General features: G+C 24.3%; 10 protein-coding genes across 10 annotated transcripts, besides 7 other annotated features; 6 read left to right on the forward strand and 4 right to left on the reverse strand.

The window, feature by feature from the left end:
• Positions 1-230: 230 nt before the first annotated feature.
• EHI_192540 (protein kinase, putative) lies at positions 231-1,496 on the forward strand (the record flags this gene model as incomplete). Its single annotated transcript, XM_648806.2, has 1 exon — positions 231-1,496. The coding sequence occupies one exon, from the start codon at positions 231-233 to the stop codon at positions 1,494-1,496; it is 1,266 nt and encodes a 421-aa protein (XP_653898.2).
• Positions 1,497-2,300: 804 nt separating this feature from the next.
• EHI_192550 (uncharacterized protein) lies at positions 2,301-2,909 on the forward strand (the record flags this gene model as incomplete). Its single annotated transcript, XM_001913649.1, has 1 exon — positions 2,301-2,909. The coding sequence occupies one exon, from the start codon at positions 2,301-2,303 to the stop codon at positions 2,907-2,909; it is 609 nt and encodes a 202-aa protein (XP_001913684.1).
• Positions 2,910-3,063: 154 nt separating this feature from the next.
• On the reverse strand, positions 3,064-4,522 carry EHI_192560 (uncharacterized protein; the record flags this gene model as incomplete). Its single annotated transcript, XM_001913650.1, has 2 exons — positions 3,064-3,409; positions 3,469-4,522. 2 exons carry the CDS (start codon positions 4,520-4,522, stop codon positions 3,072-3,074), a joined length of 1,392 nt encoding a protein of 463 aa, XP_001913685.1. The 3' UTR covers positions 3,064-3,071.
• A 310-nt stretch (positions 4,523-4,832) lies between these two features.
• Positions 4,833-5,463: a repeat region.
• Positions 5,427-7,178: a repeat region.
• Positions 7,162-8,055: a repeat region.
• A 1,041-nt stretch (positions 8,056-9,096) lies between these two features.
• EHI_192570 (uncharacterized protein) lies at positions 9,097-9,399 on the forward strand (the record flags this gene model as incomplete). The annotated part of the gene is made up of 1 exon (XM_001913651.1): positions 9,097-9,399. One exon carries the CDS (start codon positions 9,097-9,099, stop codon positions 9,397-9,399), a length of 303 nt encoding a protein of 100 aa, XP_001913686.1.
• Positions 9,400-9,418: 19 nt separating this feature from the next.
• Positions 9,419-9,759: a repeat region.
• Positions 9,745-10,386: a repeat region.
• A 242-nt stretch (positions 10,387-10,628) lies between these two features.
• EHI_192580 (uncharacterized protein) lies at positions 10,629-11,303 on the reverse strand (the record flags this gene model as incomplete). Its single annotated transcript, XM_648805.1, has 1 exon — positions 10,629-11,303. The coding sequence occupies one exon, from the start codon at positions 11,301-11,303 to the stop codon at positions 10,629-10,631; it is 675 nt and encodes a 224-aa protein (XP_653897.1).
• Positions 11,304-12,220: 917 nt separating this feature from the next.
• On the forward strand, positions 12,221-13,531 carry EHI_192590 (beta-amylase, putative; the record flags this gene model as incomplete). The annotated part of the gene is made up of 1 exon (XM_648804.1): positions 12,221-13,531. One exon carries the CDS (start codon positions 12,221-12,223, stop codon positions 13,529-13,531), a length of 1,311 nt encoding a protein of 436 aa, XP_653896.1.
• A 1,436-nt stretch (positions 13,532-14,967) lies between these two features.
• EHI_192600 (uncharacterized protein) lies at positions 14,968-15,786 on the forward strand (the record flags this gene model as incomplete). Its single annotated transcript, XM_648802.2, has 1 exon — positions 14,968-15,786. The coding sequence occupies one exon, from the start codon at positions 14,968-14,970 to the stop codon at positions 15,784-15,786; it is 819 nt and encodes a 272-aa protein (XP_653894.2).
• Positions 15,787-16,211: 425 nt separating this feature from the next.
• EHI_192610 (sericin 1 precursor, putative) lies at positions 16,212-18,368 on the reverse strand (the record flags this gene model as incomplete). Its single annotated transcript, XM_648801.2, has 1 exon — positions 16,212-18,368. One exon carries the CDS (start codon positions 18,366-18,368, stop codon positions 16,212-16,214), a length of 2,157 nt encoding a protein of 718 aa, XP_653893.2.
• Positions 18,369-20,217: 1,849 nt separating this feature from the next.
• Positions 20,218-20,343: a repeat region.
• Positions 20,344-20,425: 82 nt separating this feature from the next.
• On the reverse strand, positions 20,426-21,025 carry EHI_192620 (uncharacterized protein; the record flags this gene model as incomplete). Its single annotated transcript, XM_648800.1, has 1 exon — positions 20,426-21,025. One exon carries the CDS (start codon positions 21,023-21,025, stop codon positions 20,426-20,428), a length of 600 nt encoding a protein of 199 aa, XP_653892.1.
• Positions 21,026-21,183: 158 nt separating this feature from the next.
• Positions 21,184-22,846, forward strand: EHI_192630 (uncharacterized protein; the record flags this gene model as incomplete). Its single annotated transcript, XM_648799.2, has 1 exon — positions 21,184-22,846. The coding sequence occupies one exon, from the start codon at positions 21,184-21,186 to the stop codon at positions 22,816-22,818; it is 1,635 nt and encodes a 544-aa protein (XP_653891.1). The 3' UTR covers positions 22,819-22,846.
• A 2,269-nt stretch (positions 22,847-25,115) lies between these two features.
• Positions 25,116-25,687: a repeat region.
• Between the last annotated feature and the right edge of the window lie 277 nt (positions 25,688-25,964).

Genomic DNA, 25,964 nt, shown 5'->3' on the forward strand with positions numbered 1-25,964 from the left:
ATCAAAAAACTTAAAAAATTACAAATAAAAACAGAAGGAAAAAAGTCCAAAAAGATAAAACCAAAATTTCTTAAAAAAAGGAAAAGAACTAAAAAAGGAATAATGGTAGATAACCCAAAAGAGTTTGTTTCAATTTTTTGTTAATACGTTAAGAAAGAGTAAAAGAGATTGAGAAGATATCAGAAATGTAATGAAAAGAAATTTACTTTTAAAGTGATTTGGCAATCGAGATGATTCCACTTCCTGGAGCAGGAAAAAAGAAAAAAAAGGGAATTTTCAGTAAGTTGTTTGGTAAAAAGAAAGAAGAAACAACTGTTCTTACTGTTCAACAAGGTACTCATATGACATATGATGAGAAAGCTGGAATTACTGGATATCCACCACAGTGGGAAGCATTTATTAAGGGATCAGGTCTTATTAAAGAAGAAATTGAAGAAATTAAAACAGATAAAGAACAAAATGCTGCATTTGAAGATGTTTTGAAATTCCATTTGAAAACTGAACCACAAATATTAAACCAAATCTTACCTTCTAAAACATCAGAACAAAATGTTGAAGAAGAAGATGATACTGCTGAAATGCCAGATATTCAAGATCCAGAAGAAGTATTACCAGAGAAAGAAAGTGATTTAACATTAGAAGATTTAGCAGAAGAAGGATTACCAGAAGATTTTTATGAAAACTTTAGTAAAATTGGAGAAGGTGCTGCTGGAGAAGTATTTGTTGCACAAAATAAACAAACTGGAAAAGATATGGCATTAAAGAAATGTATTATTACATCGAAAAATGAGAAAAGTTTAATTAATGAAATTGAAATTATGAAAAATTGTAAACATCCTAATATTGTTTCTTTCTTTGGATCTTATCTTGAAGAAGGGTATGTTTGGGTTGTTATGGAATTTATGGATTCTGGATGTTTGACAGAAGTATTAACAGAATATGAAAATGGATTCAAAATGACAGAACCTCAAATGGCTTATGTTCTTAGAGAAGTAATGAAAGGATTATTATATTTACATCAACGACACAAAATTCATAGAGACATTAAATCAGATAATATTTTAATTTCCTCTGATGGAAGTGTGAAAATAGGTGATTTTGGATATGCAGCACAATTAACTTCTCAAAGAGATAAGAGGAATTCTATTGTAGGTACACCTTATTGGATGGCACCAGAAGTTATTAGAAACAAATTGTATGATGCTAAAGCAGATATTTGGTCTATAGGAATTATGATAATGGAAATGACTGAAGGAGATCCACCTTATATGGAATTACCACCATTAAGAGCATTATTCTTAATTACTACTAAAGGTATTCCACCATTAAAAGAACGTGATTCTTGGTCACCTGATCTAGTTAAATTGGTAGAGAGTTGTTTAATGAAAGATCCAAATCAAAGACCTACCTCAGAACAAATATTAGAATCTCCATTTATTGCAACTGCTTGCAAGAAAGAAGAATTTGCTCGTGTTGTTGCTGAAACCCATAAATGAATTGTTTAAGTTAAGTTAAATTTTTTTTAATGACTTTTTTATATTAGAAAATAAATATTCTTTGTAATAAAAAAATAAATTCTATGGATTAATGTTAGTTTCTTATTTCAATTAGATACTTTGATATTCTTCAAAACCATTTGAACTTTAGAATGATTAATATTAATTTTATTAAACAGAAAATAAAAAGATTTGAGTACATAAAATAAATTGGATTAAAATAAAACGAATAAATTAAAGAATATTTATGAAAAAAAGTTTATAAACAAAGAATATTTTAAATAAATTAGAAGATTAAAATAAAATTAATCATTTGATGAGTATAACATTTTTCTATAATAAACATTTATAAAAATAAATCTAATACTATAATTAATAGTTTATAATCACTTTTTAGATATTACTTTTTATCTTAAAATAGAAAGATTAAAAAAGAATAAATTTTAATTGATAAAAATAGGATATTTAGAAGGTTTAATACTATTTTTAATTTATGAAGAGAAGAAGAATGAATTAAGATTTGAAATAAAAGTATTAAAGAGAAAAAATTAAAGAGAGAAAGGATTAAAATACAATCATCTTTTTCTTTTTTTTTAACGCCAACAAGTTACTATTAATTAAACGAATAAAAATTAATTCAAATTGTTGAATATTAATCAAAACAGGAATTACATTAGGGGTAATATAATAGTAAAAAGATGATAAAAAAAGGAACTAGACACTATGAGTTAACAGTTTTAAAGCAAATGTGGTTATTTAAACCTATTTTCATCTTAAAACCTATTTGTTGTTTTTGTTGAATTTATGTCTTCATCTTCTTTTAAAGAAGAAATTCCAGAAACTCCACGATATATTGTTAATAAGAGAAAGCTTCAAAATTATGAGACTATGCAACACGCAATATTAATTTCATTATTAAGCCCTTTTTGTGGGTTTTCAATTAAGAAACCAAGAAAAAAAACAATAGTGAGACATTGTATGCCACGACTAAAGAGTCTTCTTTTTGAGAATGAAGAAATTGAAGTTATTAAACTTGCTGACACTCTTTGTAGACCAATTTTTGAAAATGAAATTGAAAAAGGAATGAATAAACAAACAGCTTTTAGAAGATTTGAAAAAAACAAAAGAATATTTGTTATTAACTTACTTTATGACTTATGTTTAGAAAAAGGATATTTCTTTGATGCTAGACAATCAAGAAAAACAGAAAAAACTATTAGATTAGATAGAATTAAAAGAATCTTTTTCAAAGGAACATATTTAATGGATTTTGATGAATTAATGGAACAAGGAGAACTTATTAATAATTATCTTAATGGAATTATTTCAGATAAAAGAGGAGTTATTGCTCGTGCTGATAAAACACTTATGAATTTCACTTCATTTAATTTTAAAAAGCTTACTACTTGTTAAGACAAGTAACTTTTGTAATTACAACTCCTGTTAATTATTATTTATATTTCAATTGAAAAAAAAAGTAAAATAAAATGAGGAATTTTAAATTGTAAATGTGTTTTTAATTAAATAAAAGGACAATTGAGAATTTCTTTAATAAAAATCCAAATATTTACATGTTTACATAAAAACAAAAAGAATGATACTCAAAATAAGTATTATTCTTTTTGATGATGATGTCCTTTTATTTAAATTAGGTTTTATTACACAAACACTCCCTTTTGAACAAATATAACCTGTCTTACATTTACCACAAGGAGGATGACAACCTTCTTTCCATAAATGAGTAATATTTGATTCAATAACAGAATTAGATCCATCACATTCAGCATAGTCACAATCATATGAATCAACTGAACATTGTTTAAAAACAATTTCTTGTCTTGGAATAAAATAAGTATCATAAATAATTAATGATTCACCTTTCTTTATATTAAATTTAAGACTGATAAAATTAACTATAGTTGTAAATAATGTATTATATTTTTAATTAAATAAATAATAAAAAAAAACAAACTATATTGTTCACATCGTTTATTTAATGCAAATAAATATGTTTTATAATACATTGTTTCTGTATAATTTTCAACTTTTTTAAATACAGTTTGTTGACAATATTTATCTAAAAAAGAAATTACTTTATTTGACACATTCATATTTAATAATTTAATAGAATCAAGTGTTATATTTGATTTAGTTTTAATATTTAAAATAAAAGATCTAAAATGATATGTAATTTTAAAAGAAGTAGGATATTTAATACCAATAATCAGTTCATTTGATTCATCACTTGAAATAACTTCAATGGTATTATTTATTGTTTTTGTTAATGGAATATTTAAAGAATTATTAATTTGATAAAAACTCCAAGTAAAATAGTTATCTTCATATTTGTCTTGAGTTAATACAAATTGATTTGGAACATAATCACATTTTTCAATACTATATTTTCTTGGATATGTATTTGAAGATGGATATATTTTTCCTTTTTCAATATTTTTAATAAAAATATTTAAAACATATTTTCCAGTTGAAATTAATCGAATTTCTGTTGAAGAATTAATAGAAAAATAAGTTTTTGGAATATGAAAATAATCGTCATAATTAGAGAATGTAAATATTGAATTTCCAATTTGCATATATTTTGTTAATAAATTAGAATTAAATGGTTGAAAAATATATTCAGAAAAAGTTTCATCAATAACAGCTATTTTAGGTTGAACAGTAAATGGACAATCAACTAATCTAATTGATATTTGTGATGCAAGTTTTGATGTATCTTGATTTTCTGTAACTAAATAATTAAATGCATCTGAATTTACTATAATACTTCTTGCTATACTACTTTTTGATATAACCGTTAAATTGGCCCAATATGAACCTGCAATCATACATGTAAAAGGTTTTAATGATGGACCAAACAATTCAAAACATTGTCCACATCGTGATATATTAGCATCACTAAAATGATTCTTCATAAAATCTTCATGAACATAACATTCTGCTCCAATTGAATGTCCTGAAACAATTTTTTTATAATTTGGAATTTTAGAAAAACATTCTTCATTCATTTTTGAATTTAATCCAAAAACCCCTTTCTTTCCAATATTATCAATAGATCCAACTCTGTATGTAGTCTTTATTATTATTATTCTCTTCGTTTTCTTTCTCTTTTTTATTTTAATAAAATAAAACAAACCATACACGGTGTATAAAAGGTTTGTACTGACTGAACTAAAACAATAAAGAAAATCCACAACATTTTATTGAATCTTTAACTATAACCTCCCAGTTCTATATCTTAAAAAAAAAAGAATTAAAATTCAATAATCTTTTCTAGAAGAAATTTAAATTTTTTATTTATATATTTTTTTAATACATTTTTCCAATACAGGAAATACAACAAATTTTAGTGCCATGACTATTGAGTAATAAATAATAACGGGTATTGTAAAGAAAAAAAAGCAAACAAGACATAGAAATTCAAGGTCATACAATAAAAAAAAGAAATGTCAATAGCAATAAATGGCATAACAATTATAATAATAAAGGTAAACGATATACCAAATGAAAATGGGTTAGAAAACGAAAGACACAAATAAAAACAAATAAGAAACAAGGTAAATATAATAATAATAAATATTATACAAATAACAAATATAAATGAATAACAAGAAATGATATACAAGAAAGAATAAAAAGAATAACAAGTGAATGGAAAGAAGGAGAATATGAAGAAATACACAAGAAGTAAGAAGATAAAAGGAAAAGATGGTATGATATTCTTTAAGAAGTATATTCAATCAAAAGAAAAAGATAAATGAAAGAATCAAAGAAGAAATTAAAGAAAAAAACAAAAGATTGAGAAGAAGAAGACATTAAAACAAATGAAGAAGAAATTAAAAACAAAATACAAATAAAGAAATGAATGAAACATGTAAAATTGCAAGAATAAAAAATACCAAAGAAAGTACAATGAAAATACAAGAAGAAATACAACAAAAGAAAGAAATAGAATTTTAATTGAAGTGTTGTATTGTTTTGAAATTAATTGGTTAAATAAGAAATTATATAAGAAATTAAGATGGGAGCAAATAGAAAGTATAATAAAAATGATAAATATCAATGTAAATAATGAAAATGAATATATTAAATATATTAAAATATCACATAAAATAAAAGAAAGCATTAAACAATACATTAAAGTGAAAGTAAATGATATAATAGAAGAGTAGAGTGTGATTCAATAATAAAGAAAAAACATCATATTAAAGAATAACTCTACAGAAATTGATGAAGAATACCTTAGCACTCTCATCAATAAAATAAAAGAAATGAAAATAGAAAAATGTACAAACATTAATTACTACTGGAAAAGAAAAGAAACTGACCGATTAATAATGGAAATTAATAATAGATGGATAATGTCAGGAAGCAGAATGCAGGATCTGTAAGATGATATGAATATTTCAATTTGTATGTATCTCTATCTCCAAAATAAAATAATAGGAGACAAATTTGATGAAATAAAAGAAATCCTAAAGAAAATCAATAGACTAGAAGATTTTGTCAAGGGAAGAAAATGGTACAGAATAAAGTGCATCATGAAATTAAATGAACATGATGAAGAAGGAATAAAAGTTAAAGCACTAGAAAGAATAAAGTACCTGAAATATATGATGACAATGATAAAAGAATTAAATTTAATAAAGATGAAATAGTCAGAATCAATACAAATAAAATCATGCTTGATTCTAATAAGAAAATTAGAATAAGGAAGAAACAACAAATGAAATATACCCAAATAACGATATTACTTTATAATATTGGAAATCATTATATGAAACACATGTGATATTAAATAAAGAGAAATGGAAAATAAAACAAATCACCTCGTGGAATGAAAGATATAGAAATTATGATAGTGTCATTATAACATTAAATGAATTAAATTTAAGTTTAAAGAGAATAAGTAACTGGAAAGCACCAGGAATAGACACTATATATGGGTATTATTTGAAAAGGATGTCATCATCAAGAGAAATCATTCTTAATATCTTCAATGAATGGTTGAACTTCCCTGAAAACATCAAATTAGACATGATAAGTGGATGAACTTTATTAATCCACAAAGTGATAGGAACGATGTCACTAATTATCGTCCTATCAGTTGTACAAATGTAATTATGAAAGTATTTACCTCAATATTAAAAGAAAAGATTCACAGAAGACTTAACATGAATTGTGAATCATTGAAAATTAGTAATAAACAATTGAGATGTAAATTACAATCTCTCCCTGCTAAAGAAGGAATAATTAATAGTTATATGTTAAAGCAGCAGAAAGAAGAAAAATACCCAAAATATGTGGAGTCATATTATGACATTAAGAAAACATATGACACAGTAAACCACGAATGGGTAATTGAATCATTAAAGTATTTTAATGTAGAGGATGTCATCATTGACATAATTGAAAGTATGATGACTAGATTGAAGATATTCATTGGTTATAAATTTAATGAATATCTAGGCAATATTAAATTAAATAGAGGAATTTTACAAATGATTCATTATCAAATCTACTCTTCATCATTCAGATGAATGTAATTTCTCAAATCATCGAAGAGAAATTCCCAAAATCAAATCACACATTATATATGGATGATTTGAGAATAATGACAGAAAGTAGTGAAGAAATTTGAATAATCAATAAAGATGTTAATGATAAATACATCAAAAAATAGTAGTGTCATCAAACAAATGGATATTTTAGAAGATGGAATGAGTCAAAATGAGTGGATAAAACTACTACAATGAAGGCATGGAAGTCCATCAATATTAAAAAGAATGCATTTCTCCAATTAACTAAAATGCAAGATGGAGCAATATTTTGTGGGTATAGAAAATCAAAAATAATGAAAAATGAAAGATTAAAATACTCCACACTTTGTAAAGACAAGATAGTTACAGTACAACACATTCTACTATCTTGTATTTATCATAATAAATCACAAATGGAGAAACATGACAATATTGGTATTATAATATTGATTAATAAGAAAATATACTTGAAATAATCAATATAAAAACCCCATATGAAACAACATTCCAATATAAAGACATCACTATGATAATAAACAAACAAATAATGCATAAAAGTGAATGACAATATCACAAAATACCAGATATATATGTATTAGATAAAAAGAATAAAACTGGTCTATATTTGATATGACTATTGTAGAATATCACAATATTAATTGAGTGTAAATGAAGAAAAGAAATAAGTATAATGAATTAAAGAATAGGCTAATGAAAATAGAGAAAATAAAAGATTTCAAAATAATTCCAGTAGTAATTTCAATCAATGGATTAATAAATAAAGAAAGTAATAAATTAATTAAAGAATTAAAAATTGAGATTGACATCGAGAAAGAAGTTAAAAACCTTGTCATAAAAAACATGAATGATGTCATGGAATACTGCGGAGATCACAACTAAACATACTCAATATAAATGCTAGAAGAATTGATGGGATTAGTCTCCCCTGAGCCAGGAAGAATAGAATCTATTTCTATTAATACTTAGTTAATTACTTGTTATTATAGATCTTGAAATATCCTTATATAATAAGTATGTCAACAAAAATAAGTGGTTTAAAAAGTGTCAAAAACATTCCTCTCCAGAGGAAGAAATCCTCTAAGCCTCACCGAAAGGCTAAACAATCAGTTGAGCATATCCAACATGCAATTTCTGACACTAAGAACCATAGCGTTGAAGATAAACTCTTTACCCCTATAACCATCAGTTCCACGTTTGTCATTGGGAAACAAGTGGATAGTGCATCAAGTACTGCTTACTACGAAACTAGATTCTCAAACGCGTATCTCGTGATACTAAATGATTGTATTGCTAGAATTGTTAATGACTATCGTCCAGAACGAACCTCGAACGAATCACTTATCCAGAGTCAGCTAGCCGCTTTCAAATCCATGTGCCTTGCTATTATGAGGCAAGGTATCTCGGTGCGTATGCCGTACCTGTTATGCCCTTCAAGCAGCAAAGTCTTGTAACTGACGTTCTCTTGTCTTCTTGGATTGCAATTCCTGAGTATTATCAATCAGTACTTAAGATATGTGCCGTACCGTTTCAAACACCACTTGACTGTACTGCACCGATGTGGAAAAACTTTTTGATGGAATTTGGTCATCTATTATTTACATTAGCAGCAACAGAAGCTACCGAGGCTTCAATTGCTGATGAAATTCGTTCGAAAGGTTCGCAATACAAATTTGATAACTTGAGAAATAGTCTTACTTCACTATTTAACTTGATATCAAGTGGTTACCGAGAAATTACTATTACAAACACATCACTTTTTGTCAATATAGGACAAAATAAATCAATCACATTCAAAATACCAACTGTGACATTCTCTTATACGAACAATTATGACATTATGGTTGTTGAACCTACCTTATATACTCGATCTCCAAGAACAGCTGTGCTCCCTGGCATAAAGCTTGGAACAATGCGTTTGCCAGCTGGATGGGATACTGTGCCTCAAACCACTCAAACATTACTGATTGGCATTCTGTACTTTGTCTGATTATCAACGAGATTTATACAAAGTAACTTATCAGATGCCTAACCCAAACAGTTTTGAGTTAGAAGATTTGCATGAGGTATTCCATCAAGCTCAACCAAGCACAGACCCAGCAAGCGTTGAAGATGATTCTATGATAGAAGAAGTTCCCAAAGACATTGTCAATCTACCAATTGAGGAATTGGTTAGTTTAATGAACGATAAGTACCAACAAGTCAAGCCTATTAAGACTAATAAGAAAAGACTGCCAACTCAGACTCGTAAGTCTAATCTATCAAATCCAAAGCTTCACAAGGATTTTATGGATCAAACCCACAACTCTTTGTCTAATTTAAATTGAATTCTTTTTTTTCCCAACAAGATGCATTACAAACTACACCACAAAAAATATAGAAAAACAAATAATCAAAGAAGAAATTCACATCAACCAAGAAATATAAATGATAGAAGAATGAGTGAAAATAGGTATTATTTGTATGGACAGAATTACTTTATTCACCACATTAAAAATTACAATAATAATTATCACAATAACTATCACAACATAGTTGATATGAATTATTTCACTCATCACTTCAATCATAATCATCGTCATAAACACTTTAATAATAATAATTTCAATAGAAATAAACAATAGTATCAAAATAAAATAAATATCATAATAACAGACAACGAAGATATAAACAATATTAAAACATGATTATGTTTGTAAGCAAATATTTAAACATTTATTAATTACCCATTTTAATGAATTTGATTCATTTGATTTTAATAATCCTCCAAAATGTATTAATAATGATAAAATAGTTATAACTTACAATAAAGATTTATTGGTTAGTGACAATTCATTCCATGATAGAAGACCAGATATATATTATCAAAATATGAAAGAAAAGAAATGATATATTATAGATGTTGCTATATGTCAAGATATGAATATAGAATTAAATTACATTCATAAAATAAATAAATACAAAGAATTACAAGAGAAATTAAGAAACAATAGAGAATTAATATATGTAGAAATAATACCTGTAATATTATCAATAAATGGATTAATACATAAAGAGTCAGCAAGAAGAATAAAATCACTGAAATTACAATTAGATTTTTCCAAAATCCTACAAACAATAATTATAAAAAATATGAAAGACTTAATGTTTTACACATTCAATTCTGGCAGCACATTAGAAGAAGAACAATCTAATGCGAGCATGCTAGAAATGAACTCTATTACACAAATAGAGCATATTGAAGAAACTGCAATAAACACTTCTCAGTATTCATAATATTCAATAATGGATATATCTATTAATTGACCTTTTTTAAAATATTGAAATATCTTTTAAACATGAATTATTTTCCCTTTTTAAAAAAATTGAAAACATCTTAAATATTCTATTTTTAGTCTTCTTGAAAAACATAAAAATAACGGATTTATAAATTTTTGTTATTAAAAAAAAATAAAAACAAATTTTTTTAAAAGAAATAAAAAAAACGATAAAAATAAACAATAAAATAAACTAATCAAAAATGTACAATAATTTGATTCAAATCTTCTGTTGAGATTTAAAATGAAGATGAGATAGTTAAAGGAATCTGAGAAGAAGGAGAATTGATTGAAGAATGTAATATTGATTGCGCAAGTAAAGACTGAATAGATTTATCTTCTTTTTTTAAAACTAATTGTTTTTTATTTGAAAGAAGAGAAAGAAGATATAAGTTAATTTGTCTACCAAATGACATAATATTTTCTTTTGGGATAATATCTTGTTCATTTAAATAAATTTTATCTATTCTTTCAATTTGAACTGATTTATTAGACTGTTTCGATAATTTTGAAATGAAATTAACACCAAGTTCATAACAAATATCATAAACTAGATTCATAATTGTAGCTGAAATATTCTTTTTATATCTTCTATTAACTGTTTTAAATGGTAGTCTATTCTGAATCTCTTCTTTTTTAATTAAACTACATTGATATTCAGCTAAATCTTTAATATTTAAAATCGTTTTATCAATAATAATAGAAAATACAAAAGGAATAGTTGTTGTCATCTTTGATTGTTTCCCAGGTTTTTCTAAAACGATTGAAGCAAATTGATTTAATACACCAATTAATAAACAATGTTGAAAAGCTAGTTGATTCTTAAACTCTCTTTCTTTTCTAGCATTAATAGAATTTCCTCTTTTACATCTACTCTCCGTTGAATTAGATGTTACTTGATTTACTTGTTCCATAATGGTCTTCGTTAATTAGTAATTTTAAAGATGAAGTGAGTTGGATTAGTTTCAAATGAAACTAATGTAACATCTTTATTGTGTTTTGTTCCCAATTGATTTTTTCTAAAAAGATATTCGATTCAAAGCTATTTATATACCACTCTTTTAACCAACATACTACCAACTTCTATTTTAATTCTACCCAACCAAAACGATGTTTTATTAAAAAAAAAAACAAGAAGTTTTATAAAAATATTTTCGACAATAATTGAAAAGAAGGAAACAAAATTTTAATAGAAGAATTTTTAACGACTTCTTTTAATATAATAAATTTTTTAGTATTTTTAATAAGAAATATTCACAAAAATAAATCTATTAATAGCCTAGGTAATTTTATTTTCATTTTCAATCCAGTGAAATATAAACCAATTTATAATAGAATTTTGTTTTTATAGTTTCCTGGTCATAAATCGCATAAATGTTTTTGAAAAATTTATTTTTTCTGTTTTTTTTTTAAAAATTTCATAGCCATTAAATTCATAATTAAAATTTATAATTAATGGATGACTAATGAATATGTAAATAATAAAATTTTTAAGAAATTATGTTTATTTATTTTATGTATAAAAACGTTAACTAATAATTATTTTTCCATTGAGAAATAGGTGTTATTAATAATTTATTTAATAAAGTCATTCTTCTTTAAAAATTCATTTCAGAGTAATTATGTAGGATGGTTGTTCTTGTTATATTCTTTCTTCTAAAAAAAAAAATAAAAAAATAAAAACTCTGTAGAAACATCTTATCTAGTCACTCAATGTCAAGAATATATAAAAAGAACAAAGAAGAAGCGGTAGAAGTTCTACATGGAGACATGTAGAAGAAGAGACTTATTTCAATGTTTTTGAATTAGTAACTAATTAAATCATTATTTGATGTTATTAACACTATGTTTTATATCAATAGCTTTTGCTGTTGAAGTTAATGTAATGTTACCACTTGACGTAGTAACATCAAATGGTTTAAATAATAAAAATCAACTTAAAAAAGACTTTAGTAAATTAAAATCTGGTGGAGTTGCTGGTGTTATGGGAGATGTTTGGTGGGGACTTGTAGAGACATCACCAAAAAGTTATAATTGGAATGGATATAAAGAACTTATTGCTCTTTGTAAAGAAACTGGATTAAAATTCCAAGCTGTTATGTCCTTCCATAAGTGTGGAGGAAATGTTGGAGATTCAGTGAATATCCCAATTCCACAATGGGTAAGAAATGCTGGTTCCTCTCAAGATGCATTCTTTAAAGACCCACAAGGAAATAAAAATGATGAATATATTGCTTTCTCTGCTGATTCAATGTCTATTTTCCAAGGAAGAACTCCACTTCAAATGTATAAAGATTTTATGTCTTCATTTAAATCAACATTTTCTAGTTATATTAATGATGGAACTATTAATGAAATTCAAGTAGGAATGGGACCTTGTGGTGAAACTCGATATCCTTCTTATCCTCTATCTCGTTGGTCATATTGTGGTGTTGGTGAATTCCAATGTTCTGATAAAAACTCTCTTTCTAAATTAGCTTCTGCAGCATCAAATGTTGGACACTCAGAATGGGGACATGCATCTCCATCAAATGCAGGAAATTATAATTCTAAACCACCATCATCAACAGGATTCTTTGGAAATGGAAATGATAATTATAAAAGTGAATATGGTAAATTCTTCCTTGGATGGTACCAACAACTCCTTCTTGATCATGCTAATAATGTTCTTTCTGCTGCTAAATCAGTTTTTGGTAATTTAGCTATTGCAGGTAAAGTTGCAGGTATTCATTGGTGGTATAATGATCAATCACATGCTGCTGAGTTAACTGCTGGTTATTATAACACAAATAATCAAAATGCATATGCTAATATTGCTAATGTATTTAAAAAATCTGGAGCTAGATTTGATTTTACTTGTCTTGAAATGAGTGGAACTGATGGAAATTGTGGTTCTACACCTGCTAATCTTGTTTCTCAAGCTTATAAAGCTGCTGGATCAGCTGGAATTGGAAAATGTGGAGAAAATGCACTTGAATTATGTGGATATGGAGGATGTAATACTAATGGATTTAGTCAAATTGTAAAACAAGCTAAGAGTAATGGACTTATTTCATTCACTTATTTAAGAATGACTAGAGCTCTTCTTGATGATGGAACAGCTTGGGGACAATTTTGTTCATTTGTTAATTCAATGAGATAAATTATTGATCATTCATCATTTCTTATTAATTTATTGGTTTTATTAATCAATCACATTTTATTTTTCTTTTATTAAACAATTATCTTCTTATTTTGTTATCTTAAAAAATAAAATCGTCAAATAAGTTAGTTTTATTTAAATTATATTTCTTCTTCATTCATTTAATAGATTTAACTCATATTTTCTATGTCTATTAGTTTTCTTTTAGAAAAAGATGAGTTAATTATAATTTTATGTCTTATTTAAAAGACTGATATAATTATAATCTCATAAAAGAAAATTGAGACAAGAAAAAATCTATTCATTTCAGATTTTTTATTATCTTTTCATAATAAAAATTTTTAAAAATTATCAAAAAAGATTTTTTTTCATCTCATTTCCATGACTTTTGAAAACACACAACAACCTCCTTCTGTTTGGACTGAAGCTGAAATTGAAGAAAAGATTAATGAAAGAGCAGAAGAATTGTTTCAAGCAATGATTGAAGAACAAAATAGGAGAAATAAAAATTATTATCAAAAACCACTTACATCATACCATTATCACCACGAACAAAAAGAAGAACTAAAGAAAAAAGACTGTAATAGTTTTGATGAATTATAAAACCAATTCTTTCATTTTAATATTATTTCTGTTTAAAATTATAGACATTTTCTTATGAATATCAAAAAAGATTAATAAAATAATAAAAAGGGAATTACCAAATAATTTAATATCAATTGTTTCAATATCAAATTTTCTATATAATCTATTTCCAGTTATTTCAATCAAAAATTAAATTATTATTTAATTAAGGTTAGTTTAAAAAAAGAGAATGATTTATAAAAATTTAAAATATTTTCTTTTTTCATATAATAATAATAACACTTGAAAAATATTATTAAATAAAAAATAACTATTATTATTATTCTTTTCTCTTTTTTTCTCAAATGGTTAAAATTGTTCAGTATTTTATTCTTTATTTCATTAATATTAATTTGTCTTTTATCTTTTTTTAGAAATGAAAAATCATTTTCTTTAATTTATTAAAAAAAACTTATTTTCATTCTGGCAGACATAGGATATAGTAACATCAGAACAACTAATCTATTTAGAGAGTGAGTGATATAGTGTAGTTTCAAATGAATAATAAGGAGAAGACATTTGTCTTGAAACCTAATTTAATTCATTTATTGTTTAAAAAGATTTGATTTATGATATTTTCAAATTCCTTTTTTTTTGAGGAGAATTGAAGAAATAATAAGTGAGAAACAGTAAAGAATTAATGTCTAAAATAAAAAAAAGATAAATAAAATGAGTTATTAAAATATAATCCAGTTTAATTTAAAATAACAAATCATATAAATAAGAATAAAGATTTTATTCTCTTTGAAACTAATAAACAATAAAAAGAAAGAACAGAAATGAATAACAGGAAAAAAATTGATAATTATTCAATGATGATTGTTGGTAAATATTTTAAAACAAAAAAAGATTATATTAATTTAATAATGACAAATTCAAGATTTAAAAGAATTAATGAAATGTATTTATTTAATCCTATTTCTATTTCATCTCTTAATCTTTTTCCATCCATTAAAACATTATTTCTTTATAACCAAAATGATATTAATGAATATTTAATGAATCAAGTAAAAAATATTGTTATTTCTTTTAAAATAAGTTATTCACAATATCTTTATTATAAACGTTTTTATTCATCAATTTCTTTTAAAAATATAAGTTATTCTGAAGAAGATTGTTTTAAGTTTGGTAAATTATTAAAGGAATCGTGTCATTCATTAGAAAATGATAGTCTTGAATATTATAATTCACAAACAATATCTTTTGGTTCTACTCTAAGAAATATTGGTTCTAATTCACTTTCTAAATGTCCTTATTTAAAGGAACTAAACCTTCCAAGTACTATTCTTACACTTAATACATATTGTTTCTCATATAATTATCAATTAACGTCAGTTACAATATCTGCACTTATCAAAGAACTCCCTTCATATTGTTTTTTTAAATGTACTTCACTTCAACAAATATTCTTCTATCCAAAGTCAAAATCTTTTGCAATTACTCAATTTAACAATTCTTGTTTTGAACAATGTATTAATTTAAGTATATTAGAAATACCTTCTACTATTACAAAAATAGGTTCTTGTTGTTTTTTCAATTGTTATTCATTAACTAAATTAAAAATACCTAAAGGTATTGAAAGAAACTATTCATCATTTATCAATACTAATTGTATTTTTACATATTACTGATTTTAGTTTATTTTTATTATAGTCAAAAAACAATATAACCTTATCATAATATACTCAATTCCTTTTTATATTTCTAATATAATAATTCTTCATAAATCAAATAGATATAATACACTCCTCTATTAATACTGTTGTTAAACTTGGTTTAATTAAATAATAACTAAATCAATATTAATAAATAAAATTATACTTTATGTCTTTTATTATTTTATTCCTAACGAATTAATTCATTTGATTATACTTAGATTAGAAATAACATAAATTAATTGTAATTAAAAAGTAGCATATTATTTGAAGTATTAATGTTATTTATTCTTTAATAACTCAAGTAAAAACTAAATTTAAATTAATAATAATTTATGAAAAATTACTTTTATTCTTATTTAAAGAAAAACCAACCAAAAATATTTATATTTCTGTTAAATTTAGAAATCCCATTTAAAACCAGCTCCAACATATCCACCTTTATCAGCTGATTTACCTGCAGTTAAACTAAGATGTGAATTCTTTCCAAGGTCATAATTAACTCCTGCACTATACTCCAAACCATTCTTTGATGACTTGCCTACTTCGAGACTACCAGACCATTTATCATTAAATTGATGTTGGGCTTTAATTCCATACCTCCAGTCTTTTTCATTATTTAACTTGGTATACATTCCATTAGCTGAGATTTGTGTATTAGTTGTTGGTAAGAAATTAATTTGTCCATTAATGTTTTGAGAATTTTTACTAAAGGAAAAATCACCAGTAGCACTCAACTTACCATTCTTACTTTCATAACTTCCTCCAAATCCAAGTATATTATTATTATTTGTTTGGTCTTTTATAAATGAGGCATATGCCTTATTTTTATCATCTAAGTTATAGGTTAGCTTTGTTTCTAAACCAACGTTCCTTTTTCCATTAATATTACTTATTCTACCTCCTAAACTAGCCCCAAACTTATCATTTGGATTAAACTGTGCACTAATTCCAGCAGAATTAGTCTTTATTCCGTTAGTATCTTTTGTGTGTTTTATGTCTAATGACCCAGTAAATTTATCTGCTTTATAATCCAATTGACTAAAGAATGTATTACTTCTGCCATCTGGAGTTGATTTAACTGATCCACTACTGCTCAATGTTGAATGTTCATTGACTTTATATGTTCCTGTAGCACTTGCTGAACGAGAAACACCATTACTATTCTTAGAACGTTTTGCGTCAAGTGATCCATCAAATTTACCATCTTTACTTTTGTAATTAAGAGAGCCATGTATTTCATTACTCTTTTCACCATTAGTATTAGCCATGTTTCCATCAACTTTAGCTGTTAAGCCACCATTAGTATATGTAGCATCACCACTAATAGAACTAACTTTATTTGTTCCATCATTCTTAGCTTGTGCATTTAAATTAGCTTGTAACTTATCACCATTGTAGTTTGCTTTTCCATTTACTTCATATGTTTTTTTTCCATTAGTTTTTGAAACTTTACCATCAGCAGAAATTGTAGTTTTATCATTTGGTTTATATGTAGCACTGGCACTAGCACTTGTAGTTTTACCATTAGAATCTTTATTAAAATTGACACCAGCATTAGCTTGTAATTTATCTCCATTGTATGAAGCATTTGCATTACCTTGAATAGTAGTTTGTCCATTAGTTTTTGAAACTTTACCATCAGCAGAAATTGTAGTTTTATCATTTGGTTTATATGTAGCACTGGCACTAGCACTTGTAGTTTTACCATTAGAATCTTTATTAAAATTGACACCAGCATTAGCTTGTAATTTATCTCCATTGTATGAAGCATTTGCATTACCTTGAATAGTAGTTTGTCCATTAGTTTTTGAAACTTTACCATCAGCAGAAATTGTAGTTTTACCATTTGGTTTATATGTAGCACTGGCACTAGCACTTGAAGTAGTAGAACTACCATCTTTATTAATTCCTGCTTTTGCATTAGCCTGAACTTTTTTACTATCATAAGAGGCATTTATGTTGGCACCAGCTTTATTAACACCGTTTTGTTTACCATAATAAGCATTTCCATTAACATTAACACCATTTTTACTGTATTTACCATTAACAGAAGCACCATAACTTTGTCCTTGAGGAGAAGTTTGATATCCAGTTTTAGCTGTTGCTGTTATAGGGCCTTTGTTGTAGTTAATATTTCCAGAAACACCAGCAGTAATACCGTTTGGAGTTTTTTGAGCACTTACCGATCCAGAGACTTTAGTGTTTGGACCTAAATTCTTTGAAACAGTAGCAGTCTTCTTACCATTCTTATCAGTAGTTACTTGAACTAATTGTTTTCTTTGTTTAGAAGCTACAGTTGGTTTTTTTGTAGTAGTTTGAACTGTTCTTTTTGGTTGTGGTGCTTGTGTTTTCTTATTTTGTTTTACTCTTTGATTATTTTTTGGTGTGTTAGCTGGTTTAGTAGATGCCTTACGATTTGATTTAGGTTTTTGAGCTTTCTTTGAATTTTTTGGAGAAGGGGCATCATCTAAAAAGTCTGAATAATCGTCATTAAACGACAAAGCAAAAGAATCAAGAACAAGAAGGATGCATAGAAGGAAGAAAATTCCTTTCATTAAAAATATGATTTTTTAATTCTTTTTTTTTAATTTTTAATTTTTCATCTTTTTTTAATTACTTCTTTTAGAAAGAAGAGATTTAAGAGAAAAACCTAAATCCAAAAATAGAGAAATTCATATGAATTTGATATTTATTTTTGATTTCTTAGTTTTTCCCTTGTTGCAATTTGTGGAATTTCTATTTTGTTTGTTATATTTCATAAATTTGTTTTTTTGTTTCTTTCTTTCAATTCCTTTCATTTTTTGTTCAAACTGATTTTTTTAGTTGTGTCTTATGATTCTTTCATTAGCACTTTTCCTACTCACCAAACGACTGTGTTATATTTACAAAAGAAAAATAATGATAGAATAAGAATGTAATAATGTAAAGTAATTTATAAAAATTACTTCTTATATTCCATCAGCATATGATATTAATTCATTTTTTATTCATATAACAATAACACGTTTATTCAATGAAAGTGAATTTAATAAGTTCTTAACACTTTTGAATTGTTAAATATACAAAAAATACTAAAACAAATCACAATTGGTTTCAAATCTTTACAATATTAATTATTCTGTTTCTAACTCAATAAAATTGTTATAAAATAAATGAAATTATTTTTATTATCTTAATTTAACAATACATCCACTAAGAAACTTCAATTTTAATAAGTTCTTTATTTATTCTAATTAAATGTATTTTTAATAAAGTAAAATATTTTTGATTAAAACTAGAATAAATGGCAAATCCATTCTTAGTCTATTAAATTAGAAACAAAATAAATTCCTTTCTTACCAATAGAATATTTACATAATTTAAAAATAAGAATATTAAGTAAATTATTAAGATAATAAATTTGCTGTTTTGAGTGTTGTGATAGAAGGTATTTTTCATTTATACCATTAATATATTCTTGGGTTATATTTTTAGCCAAACGAACAATATAACAACACCTTTAATAAAAAAAGCTTAGTTCATTGACTAATTAATTGAGTTGGATTTATTTGGAAAAAAGAAAATACATAAATATGAATTTATTTTTAGAAACGATGATATTAAATAATTATGAAAAGATGATATTTAAATAAGTATTAACTAACTTGTCTTTACAAAAAAATTCCAAAGATTTGTTAATTTAATTGTATAAAACTAAATAAATTAAAAGAATAAATATTAGAAGTATTTATCAAAATAAAAAATGAAGAATATTAACTATTTAAAAAAGTCATTGGATTATATAGAACATATAACTAAGAAATAACCATTTGAATGAACTTTGATATAATCTAATTAAATTAATATTATTCTTTAAAATATCTAATTAGAAATCTCATCTTCTAATATATTGTCAAAGCTAAATATTAAAATATTTAGTTTTTTCATTTTTTATAGGGGAGTATTTGAAATATTTTATTAAGATCCAATTGAACTTTTTGTAATTGTAATATTTTTATTAATTCTTTGTGTAATAAACCATTTAGATTAATTATAGGGATTATTTTTATATAATTAATAATTTTATTTTGTCTTAATTTCTATTTAATTTAATTGTTGCTTATTCAAATACACTGTTTCCATCAATTTTTTCTTTCATTTTATTTAATTGAATTCATTGAAGTATTAAATCTTTCTTACTAAATATTTTCTTCATTCTATTAACTGGATTATTTTATATTGTCTTTTATTATTTCTGAAATTCATTTTCTTTTGTTTTTTATATGTCTTTTTTTCTCTGTTTATTTTTGTAAATTTGATATTATTATTATTAAATTATGATACATTCTATTATGTCTATGAGAATTGTTGTTTATATATTTATGATAATGAAGCTGAGTTGAATACTTCATATCATTATTAGAGTAATTGTTGTGATAATATTTACTATACCATTAGTGCATTTATATTCATACAGATAATATTTATTTTCACCCATTCTTCTATCATTTGAATTACTTCATTGATATTAATTTTTATTCTTTTATTATTGAATTATTACTTTTTTCATGTATTGTGTTGTAAGTTTTGTTTTTGGAAATAGAATTTAAAGAGAAAAATAAATAAATTAAGTTTAAATTGAATTTTTTTGAATAAGATTAATTAATTCTTGTTCTATTTGACTAATAGTATCAATAGGAGGTATTTTTTGTAAAGAGATTAAGAAATTAATTTTATCATGAATAGACTGTATTCCTTCAAGATTAAAATCTGATGTAGCATGAAGTAATTTGAATAAATATTTCTGGAATTCCATTAGATCATTCCATTGTTTAGGTGCTTTTATTAATGACATTACCAAATTAATTTTACTACAACTATTTGGAACTCCTTTCTCTACTCTTTTTTTTGCTAGAACTAAATCATTAATAAACTCTTTCATTCTACTGTCAATTCCAACAGCAAATCTATTCTCTTTAAGAGTATTAAGACTATGAAGTAATTGAGTAATTATTTCTTTGTATTTATCATATTCAATATAACCATTATTATTATAACGTTCAATTTCATCTATTTCTTGGTAAATTATATAATATTCTTTCATTAACTCTTCTCTTTTATTTTCTTCAATTGTTTTGACATTAATTTTTCTAGTTTGAAATGGAGTGTGTTTAATAGTATTTGTAATAATAATTGTAGGTAATTGAATTGGTGGTAATTTGAGTTGAATCATAAAAGTACGTCAAGTTAAAATAACAATGAGATTTTAATATGAGATGATAATATTATAATATTATTATTTTTTTACTATTTTTATATACTATTATTTTTTTCTTTTTTCTTTTTAAATTTTATTGCTAATATTTCTGAGTTTAATTATTTCTTCTTAACATGTCTTATAACCCTCGTTGTCTTCACATTACTTCTTCTCCAAAACAAACAAAAGAAATATTCAAGAAAAATAAAAAGCCAAACCAAACAAGAAATGTTAAAGTAAGTTTAATAAAAGACTTAGCCCAGACATTAGAAAATGGAGTATTTCATTTTTATGACTTTGAATATGCAGCTCAATTTTCAGAGAAGATTTTTCCTATTGAAATTGGTATATCAAGTTATTCATTAAAGGAGAATAAAGAAATAGCTTCATATCATAAATTATTATATCCAGGAAAATTTAAAAATGTGTTTGCCCGAACACAAATGATACATGGGATTGATGCTCGTGATCCTAGATTAGAACAAAACTATTCTTTAGTATGTATTGAATTAATAAAATATATTGAACAATTTCCAGGACTTGCATTCTTTGTATCAAAAGAAGAATCACTAGCAGGAGATAAAAAATGTATTGACGAAATTTTTTTACGTGGAAATGTTCCAATTCCAAAACAAATTCGATTTATTACTCATATTCAATTATTTGATTATTGGTGTTCTATTCAACATATTGAACTTCATGAAAAATCTTCATTTATATTAAATCATATTTTTAAACAATTAGAATGTGCAGAACGTTGTGAGTATCATAAAAAAATTAATCAAAAATATCATTGTGCATTATCAGATGCACGTCACACTTCATTAATGGAATTAATTTGTATGAAAAGTTATGGAGCAACAATTATCGGAAGTGACACATTACCATCAGTTAAATTTGTTAAAAGTGTCTGGACTTTAAAAACAAATATTTTATTTGTTAATACAACATCATATTCAGATGGTTCACCATTAGAAGTAGCGTTTACAATGTTTGATTTGTCTCAGTTACAAATAATAGATCAACAAGTATTTTATCTTAAACCATTCAACGATAATTTTTATTACTCTCCTTCTTGTGAAAGAATAAATGATTATTTTGAATCTCATGACCTTACAAACGATTTGTGTATTGATAAAATGAATGAATATATTGATTTTATTACAAAAAATAAAGATACAATTGTTGTTTGTCTTGTTGGAAAACTTACTAAACTAATTCCAACATTATTTATTACTCATTTCTTGTCAAGGTCTTTAGTAGAATTTGAGAAAGAGCTATTAGTTAAATTAGCTCAACAACATGTAGTTGTAACTCCAAAAGTAAGTGTTTTTCAAAATGTACTAAAGTCTATTACATTAAAAGAATGTGATTCATGTAAACTACATATGAATACTTCTGATGTATGTTGTTTACATTCGACTTATGATTTTATTCAAAGTGTTCAGTATGTAATAAGACATTTCTTTGCAGCTATACAACTTTGTGAATCTAAAGAAAATGTTGAAGAAAACGTTGAAGAAAATCAACCCATAAAGACAAGGTGTGCTGTTATTAAGTCAGAAACAAAAATGCCAGAAGAAGTAGAAGAAGAAGATAGTGATGATTCTCACACTAAAGAAACTCAAACCACTGAAACTGATACACAACAAGATGAAAGTGATGAATTAGAAAAGAAAGTTAAGAAAACTAAAAAGGCAAGAAAAACTGTAAAAAGGAATGGACTTAAATATGATAGTTCAACATATGCCTCATTCCATTTTGAATAACCTTTTAATCTTAATGAATTTTAGATTTATTGATTATTTTTTTTTTGTTAATTTGAAAAAATAAGAAAGGAGGAAATATAAATAAACATTAGATAATTAAATATTAATCGAAATTTTATCTATTCTTCCTAGCTCAGAAGATATTAATCCCTTCATACATTTTTAAAATGAATATTTTATTTGTTTTATTTATTAGTTAGATTTTCTTCTTGTTTTATGAATAACTCATTTTATTTAATTCTTTTAATATCTTTTCTTTCTTCTTTCTTCTTTCTGTTTATTTTTATTTGATTTTTAATGACTTTTATCTGAATTTTAATGAATATCATCTTTCTTTATTTCTTATTTTATGAATGATTATTTCATTATTATTATATTATGTATAATTTCATTTATTATTAATATCTTCATTAATATCTTTTTATTTTCTTATTATTATTTCATATTATTTTATTTCATTCGTTCTATTATTATTTATTATATTTCTTATTAAATTATTTCATCATATTCAATTATTATTTAATATTTCATTATTTGATTTTGTATTAATGTTTGTGTGTTGTTTCTGATTTTCATTCTTCATTTCTCATTCATTTTCATTTAATAAAATAGAAGAATAAAAATAATAAAAGAAGATAAATAAAATAAGAATAAAATAAGAATAAAATCAATGATATTGTTATTATATTATTATGTTATTTTAATTTTAATTTTATATTTATTATTTTATTTTTATCTTTTATAATCATCATTCATTTCTTCTTTTTGTCATTTCCTCTTTTATAAACATCACTCAATTTATTCTATTTCTTTCCATTTCATTCTATTTTATTTATTCTTGTTGTTATTTTATTTAGTTCATCTTTTATCATTTGTCATTTCTTGTTTATTCATGTTTGTTGTATATTTTATTATTATTCTTTATTTTATGTTGTGTTATTCTTATTTATATTTCTTATTATGTTTTGTTTATTATTGTTTAAATAGAAAATAAGAATGAATAAAGAATAAGAAATAACATAAATATGTTGATGTATTTTATCTTTTCTTTATTTGTTTATTATTCTTATTTCTATTTCTATTATCTTATTCATTTGATTCATAATGAATTAATTCAATGAAATAATACAAATAATTTGTTTGTTTATTTTATCTTATTTCTATTTATTTCTTATTTCTTTTCTTATTTATTAAAAACACCCTCATTGGGTGTGAATATTTCAAATGAAATAAAATAAATCAACATTGAATTATGTCCATTTTTAATTCACTATTTCATGCATTTATCAATGAATGAAATGGCTATTCATATTCTTCATTGATTTGTTTTTATTCTTTTTTTATTTCATTTTCAATTAATCAAGATTGAATCATTTCAATTGCTATGATTCGTTTTGGTATGAAACATTCTGATCCTAATTTTCCACAAAGTGCATTTGATATTCCTTTATATTCAAATGACCATGGATCACAATGTGATTTTGTTTTATTATTTTCTTTAAAAACACAAATGTCACATCCGCCTCCAAATCCAAATGCAAACAAACAATCAGTTGTTTGATTATATAAATAAAATGCATTTTGTGGTTGTTTAATATCAAATTTCTTCATTCCTTCAATTCTTCCTTTTGACTCTAATGAAAATACAAATGATTTTGAATCATTTATATAATCATTAATTTTATCAATTTTAGAATTAACATATCCTCCAAATTTATTTCCTTCTTCATCTTCAATAATAATTATTATATGTTCTTTATTCATTATTCTTTGATCAAATACTGATGTATTTTTATTCCAATCATCAATATCTGAATCAAATAGTATATTGTTTATTCTTCTTTCTGTCCATTCTTCTAGTTGTTGCATTTGTTCAATTACTCTCATTCTTTGTATTTTCTCTCCATCTTGTTTCTTCTTCTTTTTAATACTTCCTACGTAATATTGATAATTCTTAGTAGTATCATCAATTGATTGTTGAATATGTGGAAGTGTTTCTACTACTTCTTTAAACAATTGATTATTCTTATTTATTAACTCTTCCATTTTAATTTAATTTGATGTTTATAAGTTCAAAATACGGATGTTTAAATAGTTAATCCACGTTATTAACATATCAAATCATTCATTATTTTTATCATCATTCTATTTTAAATAAATGTTATTTTTATCATTTTTACAATAACAATAAATATATAATAATATTAATAATATAATAATAATAAAATTATAATATTGTTATTTTCTATAATTAGTTTATTTTATTTTTAGTATTTTTTCATTGTTTTAATAAATAATAAAAAGCAATTAACTAAGTATTAATAGAAATAGCTTCTATTGTTAATGGCTTAGGGGAGACTAATCCAAATGAGTCTTCTTCTAGCAGCTCTACGGAGTATGTTTGGTTGTGATAGAAGCAGTATTCCATGACATCCATCATGTTTTTATTACAATGGTTTTTAATTTCTTTCTCGATGTTAATGTCAATTTTTAATTCTTTAATTAATTTATTACTTTCTTTATTCATTAGTCCATTAATTGAAATTACTTCTGGATTTATTTTGACATCTTTTAGTTTTTCTATTTTCATTATTCTATTCTTTAATTCATTATACATATTTCTTTTCTTCCAATAGGCTCCATTAATATTATGATCAGCCACAATAGTTATATCAAATAATAGACCAGTTTTATTCTTTTTATCTAATACATATATGTCTGGTATTTTGTGATATTGTCATTCACTTTTAGGCATTATTTGTTTGTTCAATATCATTGTGATGTCTTTATATTTGAACACTGTTTCATATGGTGGTTTTTTATATTGATTATTTCATGTGTATTTTCTTATTAACCAATATGATAATACGGCAACGAAAAAAGCAAATAATAGAAAAGAGGAGGAAGAAAGATATAAAAGAATAAAAATAAACTAGAGTAAAGAATAAAAATAAAGTAGAAAGTAGAGAATATAAAAAGAAAGAAGATAAAGAGTAATAAAATAGAATAGATAATAAAAGAAGAAAAGAATGAAAATGGTGTATTTTTAATGTAAAAATTAGAAATATTCAATAAAAGTGTCTAATCTAATGATGTAAAATAATTGGTATTGTTTTATTGATGAAAAATATTTTATTCTTTTTATG

Source organism: Entamoeba histolytica, genomic scaffold (genome assembly GCF_000208925.1).
Source record: "Entamoeba histolytica HM-1:IMSS scf_1104750519183 genomic scaffold, whole genome shotgun sequence".
Classification (NCBI taxonomy): Eukaryota; Evosea; order Mastigamoebida; family Endamoebidae; genus Entamoeba; species Entamoeba histolytica.